Raw genomic sequence first — 10,695 nt, forward strand, 5'->3', positions numbered from 1 at the left:
TGTGGCTACACTTTTTATTATTGCTTTAGTACTGTATTTTTTATTAGCAGAGAATGCAAAAAAGTAATACAATGATACGCTTTAGAAAAGACATTAAAATAAGTACATGCATTTATTAAAGTTTCATAACCCTGTGAACGTTGAATTTTCTGGGGCTAAGTTAAACAGAATGAGTCTTTGTTCACCTTCATTGCCAAGACTTTTTTCAGAGAGCAGAAGAAAGTTGATTTAAAAAAAAAAAACTGGGAAAAGGAGGTTTCTACACATACTATGAATACACAGACTCTACAGAGTAGCACAAAGCTGGCATTCAACTCCAAGTTGTTGGCTCCAACTTATAAATGAGTACATTTTCCTCAAATATATTCCAGCTGAATTGCCTTTGGCCTATCTCAGAGAAGCAGTGAGGTGAGGACAGACGGACACTCTGAAATATTTTCTCTGTTCATATGCAGTTTCTCTCAAGCTAATCGTATATTCATAATGCTGCTCCCAGCATTATGATTATTAGTTACATTAAACTTCTAATTAAACAGAAAAAATATTCCAACTAGTAGATATAGCTTTAAATCACAAGACTTCCCAATTTAAATATCTACGCAGAATCACAAACATCCCAAAATAGTTAATAGTAAGTGTATGTGGATTGTGACTTTAATAAAGGTGCAATGCTAGTAATTGCTTTCTATGATTTTATGTTTTCTCTACTGATATGTAACAGATTTACTTATTTAACTGACAATGTTAAATGGCCTTCCCCATATAAATTCCTTCTGTGTCAATGATAAAGGACTTCCCACACCCAGACCCGATATATAACTGTTCTACCATTTCACTTTTTAGTATAAGCCACCTATGGGTGGAAGTCTCAAGTGGTACCTCCTCGGGGAAGTTATATCAATTAATTTTATTAAGTGGTGTGCAAGATCAATGCTTTTCTCAGTGCTTGCACATGAGTAAGTTCTACATTTGCATAAGGATGTTAAACACATTGTTCTGTAGGCAAGCAATATACTCGTGAGAGTTGATATTAGCAAATGATATTTACAGTGTTCAAAATCAAATCATATAGACCAACTACCTCTACAATAGGAAAGAAAAGAAAGCCAAGAAGTCTGAAGTGTTTCCTCTTTCTAGTACAAGCTGACCATCAAATAAACCTATTCCAAAGTCTCCATTTCTTCTTGGTTTTAATTATTCCCCTCCTCTTTAGGAAAAAGGAACTGCTAAGTCATTATGATCAGCAAAAAGCCATTACATAGATTTAGTAAGAAATAAGATCTTTCATATCAACAATAACTAATTTGCTCCACTCTTTATTTTTAGTTTTATCAGGAACTTCTGTGGTTTCTTCATTCATCCCTCCCAAAATAATCCCTTACATCCAAATTTAGTACATGGCAGATATGACTTACACACTCTGTAGACAGCCAATCTATAGAAGATAGTTTTGCATTTACATATGAATGACAAATTTTGATTAAAAAGGTGGTAAGTTACAGGAAAACAAAGTTATCATGCATTCACAACTGAGATATAAAGATTAGAAAAAAACCCCACCTTTTCTGTAGCAATACAGCAGCTTATATTTGACAGAAAATATTTAATGTGCAACTAAAGACTTGCAATTTGGAATAAGAGTCCTACCTTTTGCGCATCTCCTGTGAAATAGGCAATGGCCAAGGTGGGAAGAATCATAAACAGTGCATTGTAATAAAGTAGACCATATCTTCCCAGCTCCTAGGGACAGGAAATAGTTGCACATTTAGATTGGCTCCAGCAAACAGAGACATAAAACCTTATACATAAGGCTACACAAAACCAGGTCTCATCAGTGAAATGAATGTGGTATTCCTGAATAATTAGAAGCAAAACATGGACATTTTAAATTATTATAAAAGAAGCCTGCCTTGCACGTGACACTTTTAGATCAAGTGGGCCAATTCCGTGCTTGGGTGTTCCGTCAGAGACCCATAAGGCATTGCTGAAATATTAACAACCATCAATATTCAAGTCTTAAAAATTCAGACACTTTTAGGGATATATTCAAGTTTCATTTCAAGTAGTGAAAGCAATTTGATTTGGAATTACTGAGAAGATAAGAGGGGGTCAGCTGTTCCTCAGAATATGAGCAGGCCTGTGCATCCGCTAAGTAAATGACCTCTATGGACCTCACAACCAACCACCAATGCAGACATAGCCAAACTCTGTTGGAGCTCAAGAGCTCAAAAGCTGTCTCTCTCACCAACAGAAACTGGTCCAATAAAAGGGTACGTCTAGACTACATGCCTCTGTCGCCAGAGGCATGTAGATTAGGCTACCAGGCATAGGAAAATGAAGCGGCGATTTAAATAATCGCCGTTTCATTTAAATTTACATGGCTGCAGCGCTGAGCCGACAAACACCTGATCAGCTGTTTGTCGGCTCAGCGTGGTAGTCTGGACACGCAGGTGTCGACATCAAAGGCATTTGTCAACCACCCAGGTATACCTCACCCATATGTCTCTCTGAGACACCTGAAATCAGCAATTACTACTGAGCGCTCATTCTGATTGGATTTTCTGCATCATTATGGTTTGGCTCTGTTTATATCAGTAGCCAAAGCATTCAATAATAATTTTCTGAGAGTAGAGGAAAGGTGCATTGTTGGGGGAGTTGTATTTTGACATGAGTTCTCTCAAACACTGACCAATTCCCAACAACAGAGAAAAAGAAGAGTGTACCTCAGCAGCAGGCTTGATGAAGCACTATTTATCAGACTTCTAAATCTCTCCCTTGCATTTTGTTCATTAGGCAATACTTTCACCTAGTTTGACTTCTGTTCAGTAGGCCTGGAAATCTGGTTAATAGTTATTAATAAAGTGGAAATGCCTTCCTTGTTAAACTCTGGAACACTTTAAGATTGCAGGATATGGATATGCCCAGAGCATACCTACCTCAAACTTTGCATGTTACTTTGTTCTTTCTCATAGCATCAGACTAGTGACATAACCCACCTTATTCACATGCAAGCTGCATTTTTATACACACAAAATATCACACAAAAATCATGTAACTTCATCACAGGAAACAAAAGGAGAAGCAGCAGCAATAAACTCAACATTCACAATGAATATCAAGAAAATACTGCATATCACAGGAAACAGATGCCCCAAAGGATTTACAGTGAACTTATACTTGTACCTTCCCGGCCAGATTAATAGAAATGGAATTCACCAGCAGTGTGAGGGTTTGTCCTCTACCTTGTACTTAAGTTATATTTAGCCTTCACACTATATGTTGTGCACATCTGATAAGCTCATCCTTGCACTTTCAGGGTAGCCAAAACAATCATTGTCTGTCTCAGAAGTTGAATTACTAGAAACAGCAATACTGTTTAAAGCCTAGCTAAATACAGCACATTTATGTTTCACTGTTGGTAAGGAGATGAACAGGGACTCGCAATTGCCCCAAAGTGCACTACAATGCATCCTTCAGCTCCAGTGTTAAAAAAAAAACAGTTGCAGCAATAAGGACAGAAGTTCATTTCCATGGCCTGCTGCAGAAAAAAGGGTAAAACGGGCTGATGTATCAGCTTTCCCTGCCTTTGAAAATGAAGAGAGGGAGGGAAGTGGTCAGGCCTCTGTCAAGTAAAGAACCGGGTTTTTAAATTCTTTTGAAAGACCCTGACTTTATACCTAAATAATTATATCTATTATTTCACGTTACAAATAAATGTAGCTCCAATAAAAAAATAACGAGTTATGCTTACAGTTTGATACAACTAAATGTATAGCTTATTTCAAAATACATACAACTGTATTTGCAAATAAACATAAGTGTCAAGTTAAGATCCAAAAGAATATTTTTTAGGACAAACAAGAACAAAAAACTACAGAAGTTCTACATTAAATAATAGTGATGAGATGTGAGGAGTTCAGTGACAGAGCACAATGCTTGAGGAAATGAACAGCTCATCAAAATATTGTGTTGCCAGCTGCAGAATACACTCACATTTCCAGTCTACAACAATTAGCTTTCTATTCATTTACCGATAATGTGCAAATTTTTTAAAAGTGGCAGTATTGTAGGTTAGTTGCTACTCTGCTATACAATAATGGCATTTTTAAAATTGAGAATGGAAGTCAGCCTACCTTTGAATCCAGTTTCTGTTTTACATATGCACCATTTGCAGCTGTCAAGACATCGTTAATCAGGATAAAAATATATCCTTCTAGATCAAATGCCAAATCAGTACTGGAAGGGGAAATTAAGATTTTAAATTGCTCAGACTGTAACATTTACAAAACTCCTCCATGTTATATTTTGTCTGATGTAAAATGTAAAAAAGCCATTTCCAGAGAGCTTACCTTGTAAGCCAGTCTCTGCAATTGAGGCACTGAGCTAAAACTCTATATCACAAATTCTGTGTTCAGCACAACTTATTGAACAAACTAAAGCCCCGATCCCCATAAATGGCACAAAAATCTTATACATGTTTAATTTTACTAGCATGAGCAGTCCCCTTGATATCAGTGGAATGACTCCTGAGAGAGTGCAGTCCACCATCTTCTCTAATTCTGAACTTTTTAAAAAAAATGAAAAACAAACATTATACCATTAACTAGCTATCTAGTCTTCTCACAGGTAAAATGAGTTTTTCTACTTACTTTGTCCAGACAATTAAATTCAATGTGTTCACTGCTTTCAAAACATCCATGTAAAAGGATCATAAACTATTTAAAATTAAGCTTTGATATGACGACTTAAGCCTTGTTTATATTATAAAATAATATCACTTTCACTTTTTCAAGTATACTGATATACAGGAGCTTGTCCCAATATACTTTATTACTCCCTCTAGAAGGTGAATAAGTTATACTGATAAAAGGCACCTTAATACCAATATAACGGCATCTACACCAGGGCTTTTACTGATACAGTTATAAGTACAAATAAAGCCATACCCTTAACCAAATAAGCAGAACATCAAATTCAGACCAGGCCATAGCGCATCCTACCACTATCTACATCACAGCTTTCCCATAATCATCCCAGACAGTGAAAAAAAGTGGAAGCTGAACAAGGACAAGTTATGCTTTCAAGTTTAGAATTTTCTACTTGGTCTATTCATCTTTTAAAGTGCCACCTTTACATTATTAAAATTTATTAATTCTAATTAACTTTGTAAACTTACTGACATTCTCTCTACAAGCCATTTCAAAGACAAATTGTCATAATATAAAATGTAAACAACTGTGTAATATATAGTAGAATGGATAAAAGCTGGAAGTCTTACCTAGCAGCTACAAATGCACCAATTATCATTGCAAACACTGTCATTTGAATGCCCCACGAAAATTTCTTCCTGAAATAAAGACACAAGAACTTTAATATATCACAGTTCAATTTTCACATCACAGTTAGGAACACATCACAGTTAGGGATGCTAAATTTAGATTAATAGGCTAATCGAATAGTTGATGCAATTTGCAGGGCTGTTGCTACACTTCAAAGGCAAAAGGGCTGCGGATACACAGGGCCAGCAGGGGACTCAAGCAGTCCTCTGCTGGCACCGTGCTTCCCACAACATTTCAAAGTGGCAGTGTTGCGTGGAGCCCGGGATGACTGGCCACTACCACTGACTAGTCTATGAACAAATGACATTCAAAAGAGGGAGATAAGGGAAATACATCAGTAATACACAGAGTGAGTGACCCTCATAAGAAACTCTTTGGGATAGCCTCCCACTCAGAGAATTACAGGGTAGGAAGACTGACACCTATACACAAGGAACTAATGATCCTGCCTACATTGCAAGTAAACATTGTTAGAATCGAACTGCATCAATATAATGAAGCTAGAGCCTTGACCTCATCCAAGACAGCCAAAATACAGTACACCCCCACTATAGAGAATTAATTGTGTGTAAACCATCTGTCAGAGTAACATAATCTACAGTGGAATCAGCCCAGCGACAAGTATGATTAAGAAGCAACATAGAAAATGCCTTATTAATGTAAGAATCTTAACTTTTCTCCTCCCTTAGGTTTATAGTTAAATATATAAATGTAATGCATTAGATGATTTTTTCTTTGATATAAACACGAAGGTGAAAGACTCATTTAGCACAACTGTGGTTTTTTTTAAATACAACAATGTATTGTGTGCGCTTTCTCTCTTCCTTACCCCCAAATTTCCTAATCCCAATTTACGGCCAGTTAAATCAGAATGCACAAATCCTTCACATACAAAGGCATAGTAAAATGTTTGCAAGTACTTTTGTAACTGTCAGTAGGTGTGTGCATTACACTTTTACAATCTTAAAGATAACATGACAAAAAGGTTAATTGATGAGCAATAACTCACTTGAGTAAAATTCCTTCAGCAAACATTGTAAACAGAATAGAGAACCTTCTCAGAACTGTGAACATTGGCAAGCTGCAACAGAAAAAATAAGATTAAACAGGAAAAATAATTACAAATGCCAGAGACACTCCAAACTCATCCCACAGTAATACTTTGAATCAATGCCAAATTCTTTTATAGGAACTAAGATAAGCGCTAAACAAAACTGCCACGACAGTAAGGATTCAATGACATCTCTCCAGCTATCAATTTGATAGCCCATACCTGTATTTCACAGGAGAAAGACTACTCCTACCAGCTGTATGTAGTATGTTACATGTTACTTCCAGACTAACAGTAATTAGATTTTATATTTTCAAGCTCAAATCTATGAAATGCAGAGTAACAAATGAGTGCTGATTATATTTATTACCAGATGTATCTATTTATCTTAAGGCTCTGCTCAACTCAAAGTCATCAATTTGTATCATAATGAAAACAGTTTTCCATGAAGTTGATTGTGGGTGTCCCCGTCCCCCCCCCCCCCCGCACACACACACACACACTCCCTCAAAATTGTGTCTTTTCAAAACATGTAAGTCATACTAGTTCCTCCCTCTTCTTCCCCTCTTCCCCGCCCCTTGCTTCAGTAGACCTCTTAGTAGACTCTCTCCCCTCTCCTTTTCTTGTGTCTCCCCAGATGCTAGTTAAATATAAGAAAAGAGACTGCTCTAAGATCATAAGAATTAGCTTCACTGGAGACACTGAGAGATCAGTAAATGCCAGTCAATAAAGTGGCACTTTATAATTTATGGCCCTTTTAAATCTTGCACAATCCAAGGCCAACAAAAAGATTCCTAATTATCAAATAGTTTTTAACCCTCATTCCATGATACAAATCAAGCTCATGTTGATTTTAAAGATTAGTTTCACCTTTATATACAATCTTAGTACATTATAACTTCACTAAATGATAAAAGTTCTCCATACTTCAGTTTCTTTGTGCTGAACAGTCCTGTGATTTGGTTCCCAAAATAAAGCAGAGGTAGTGGAAATGTCTAGAAAATTATAAGAGGACAATGGTCAATAAACAATTAAAGACAGCTAGAGAACTACCCATTCATTAGGAACATAGTTACATGACCAGAATTCTTTCATCCTGAAATGGACAGTTCTCTTACACACATTCAGACTTCAGATAATACAATAAAGCAGTGACTCTATAACAACAGCTTACAAATAGGGAAGTATCTCAGTATGGTGACAAGCAAGGACATTTGTGCAGTCTACTTTAAAGCATGTGTTACAACAGTCTCTCTCAACCAGTGGTATGAGTATCCACAGGGGTACTTGAGAGAAGTCTGGAAGGTACGTCAACACAACTGAAATTTGGAGAAAAATTAATTTTTGTTTTAAGTTTTACAGCACTTTATTATTTTTGTACTTTTTACACCCAAAAATGTCATTGACCACCCGGCTACGATTAAATTGTTTAAACAAATGTGTCACAATGGTAGAAAAAAATTGTGTGTATCTGAAAACGGTAGGTACTGGGGGTACTTATTTTTTTTTAAAGGGGGTACTTTTTTTTGAAAAAGGGGTAGTTTATAAAAAAAAGGTTGAGAAACATTGAGTTACAACATACTTTTGAAAAATGAATTTATCTTAAGCAATAGTTTATGAAACATCAACCGAACATCTTTGGTTGAATATAGATATTGTCTTTAAAACAAAAGGGAACATAGGCTGGGAAAATAGATGTGCATGAGAATAGAAAAATAAATAGATGATACAACAACTGTGTTACACAGCAAAAATCTGTGTTGATTACAGAATGTAATATGGCAGAAACCAAGTTATATTTGATTAATAAAATATATTTTTAAATAAAATGCATTATTTCTTTCAAGTTGAGCTAAAAGATGTTACTGAACTTTTTAGAGAATATTCACATGTTAAAGTTGTTAGACCTTAAAAGGATAGTAAGGATTGTGTTATAACCAATGTACATTACATTTACATTTGACACTATGGGGGAAAAACATTTTACCTTTCGAGGTATATTTCTGTCGAAGTCTGGAAACTTCACCACCCTGAGCGCCTTTCCCACCCAAAGCACAATCACGGTGGCCAGCATCTGTAAGAGGAGCACAAAACATTCACTGTTTCACCCACAGACCCCTCCCATACACTGCTAAAAGCATGCAATATTCAGGAATCCAACTAACCTGGCCTAATCCAACACATAGTGAGGAGGGAAATCTATAGATAAAAAAATACAAAAGTCAGTAAATTAAACATTATACTTTCAAACACATTTGTGTGTGAGAGAGAAAGAGAGAGAGAGAGATCACATAAAAATATAATCTGCCCCCCCTTTCAAAGGTGGCTCCTTTACTTTGCCATATCTGCATTAAACATTTCCAGGCCAAAGTTTAAAAAGGTTGGATGTATCTCTCTACTTAAGAGCATTCAATGCCCATGACCCTATAGCTTTGGCATGCTAAAGGTTTGTTCTCCCATGGCCCACAGTCTTAGATGCTCTGAACACTTCCTTTCAGGAAGAGGACCGGCACCCCAGCCTGCTCCACACAAGCAGAACCCCCCCAGCAATTAGCAATTACCTGGGGAGCTCATCGGAACCATGCACCACCCTAGTGCAGCAATGAGTGTCAGCCATGTCACTTCCAAGCAAGGGGGGGGGAAGACCGGGATACTTTAAAGCGGCAGTGCTGTGCGGAGCCTGGGGTCCTGTGCTCCATGTGGCGCTGCCGCTTTGAAACACTGAAGCAGCGTTTCAAAGGGGCAGCGCTGCACAGCTGATCTTGGGTTCCGTGGGGCACTGCCTCTTTGAAATACCATCACAGTGTTTCAAAGAGGCAGCGCCGCCCTACTGACTAATCAAATAGTCAATGCAAAAATGCAACAACTATTCGATTAGTCAATTACACAATACTTAACATCCTTAGTCTGCACCTAAGCTGGGGGGTGGGATCAGAACTGAGGCACCAAACACACACAGCCACGATCTGCAGCCAGAAGGCAGAAAGGGGCAAATGCCTTCACCCCTGTGTTTGCAGCAGGGGAAGGTGTGTGTGTGTGTGGGGGGGGGTGCCCTAGCCCATGCCCACCCCACTGGGATATTTATCAGGTTCTTACCCCCCTACATTCCCCTTCTCAGTGCTGTGACTCCCTCCCTGAGCCTAGTGGCATGGGGTGAATATTGCTCAGAGCAGGGGCCAATGGGGGAGGCTGTGAAGAGGGGCCACCCAGAAGGTCAGGGGGGCACATGGATCACCACATTTAGGAGGTGCAGGGGGCTACCCAGAGAGCAGGAGGGCTCCCCATTTAGGAGGCACACAGGGCCACCCACAGGGCAAGGGGGCTCCTCATTTAGAAGACGCACAGGGCCACCCAGAGGGCAAGGGGGGCACGTGGGACTCCCCATTTAGGAGGCGCACAGGGCCACCCAAAGGGCAGGGGGCTCCCCATTTAGGAGACGCACAGGGCCGCCCAGAGGGCAAGGGGGCTCCCCCTTTAGGAGACGCACAGGGCCACCCAGAGGGCAAGGGGGCTCCCCCTTTAGGAGACGCACAGGGCCACCCAGAGGGCAAGGGGGCTCCCCCTTTAGGAGACGCACAGGGCCACCCAGAGGGCAAGGGGGCTCCCCCTTTAGGAGGCGCACAGGGCCACCCAGAGGGCAAAGGAGCTCCCCATTTAGGACGTGCACAGCGCCACCCAGAGGGCAGGGGGCTCCCCATTTAGGAGGCGCCTGGGGCACCCCATTGAGCACTTAAAATATTGACGGGGGGAGGGGAGATGCGGATGCGCAGCCTCCCTCTCTCTCCCCCCCCCCGGTGCTACCACGAGTCATCTCTGGCTCCGGGCCCCGCCGCACGAGTTAATGTGCAACCAGCCCCGGCTGCCTGCCCGCGGCTCCCGCGGCGGCGCCGAGCTGTGCCCGCGCGGGCCGGCCCGGCTCACCCGTAGCTGGTGAGGACGCTCTTGTTCACCACCACGATGAGGAAGGAGCTGAACCCGTAGAGCGCCGCCGCCAGCAGCTTGAGGCAGACGCTGAGGCTCGGGGCCGCCATGCCCGGCTCCTCATCTCCGCCGGCGGGGGCTGCTGCCGCCCCGGCTGCCTGGCGTCTGCGCGCGGCGGCCGACATGGCTGCAGGGGCGCGGCAGACGGGCGGGGGGCGGCGCCGGGCGCGGGGCCCAGAGGGCGGCGCTGCGCAGCGGCGGGGTTGGACTCGGGGGAGGCCGCTGCCCAGGCCTGGGGAGTGCGAGCAGCTCCCGGGCGCTTGGCCGGACACCGATAGCGGACGCGGTGCTGCCGGCGGAGGCGGGAGGCTGCAGCCTCGCCCG

The 10,695-nt window shown here is 41.1% G+C and overlaps 1 protein-coding gene across 1 annotated transcript in view; it reads right to left on the minus strand.

Annotated features, from left to right (window-relative positions):
• The window catches only part of SLC35D1 (solute carrier family 35 member D1), a 38,956-nt gene extending 28,261 nt beyond the window's left edge, over positions 1-10,695 (minus strand). Inside the window, exons 1-8 of the mRNA XM_075936186.1 lie at positions 10,312-10,695; positions 8,556-8,589; positions 8,378-8,464; positions 7,318-7,385; positions 6,349-6,420; positions 5,279-5,347; positions 4,134-4,236; positions 1,648-1,740 (exon numbers count right to left, since the gene is read on the minus strand). Of these exons, the coding sequence (XP_075792301.1) occupies positions 1,648-1,740; positions 4,134-4,236; positions 5,279-5,347; positions 6,349-6,420; positions 7,318-7,385; positions 8,378-8,464; positions 8,556-8,589; positions 10,312-10,496 (711 nt within the window). The 5' untranslated portion in view covers positions 10,497-10,695. The remainder of the gene's footprint in view (positions 1-1,647; positions 1,741-4,133; positions 4,237-5,278; positions 5,348-6,348; positions 6,421-7,317; positions 7,386-8,377; positions 8,465-8,555; positions 8,590-10,311) is intronic.

Source organism: Pelodiscus sinensis, chromosome 9, assembly GCF_049634645.1.
Source record: "Pelodiscus sinensis isolate JC-2024 chromosome 9, ASM4963464v1, whole genome shotgun sequence".
Lineage (NCBI taxonomy): Eukaryota > Metazoa > Chordata > Testudines > Trionychidae > Pelodiscus > Pelodiscus sinensis.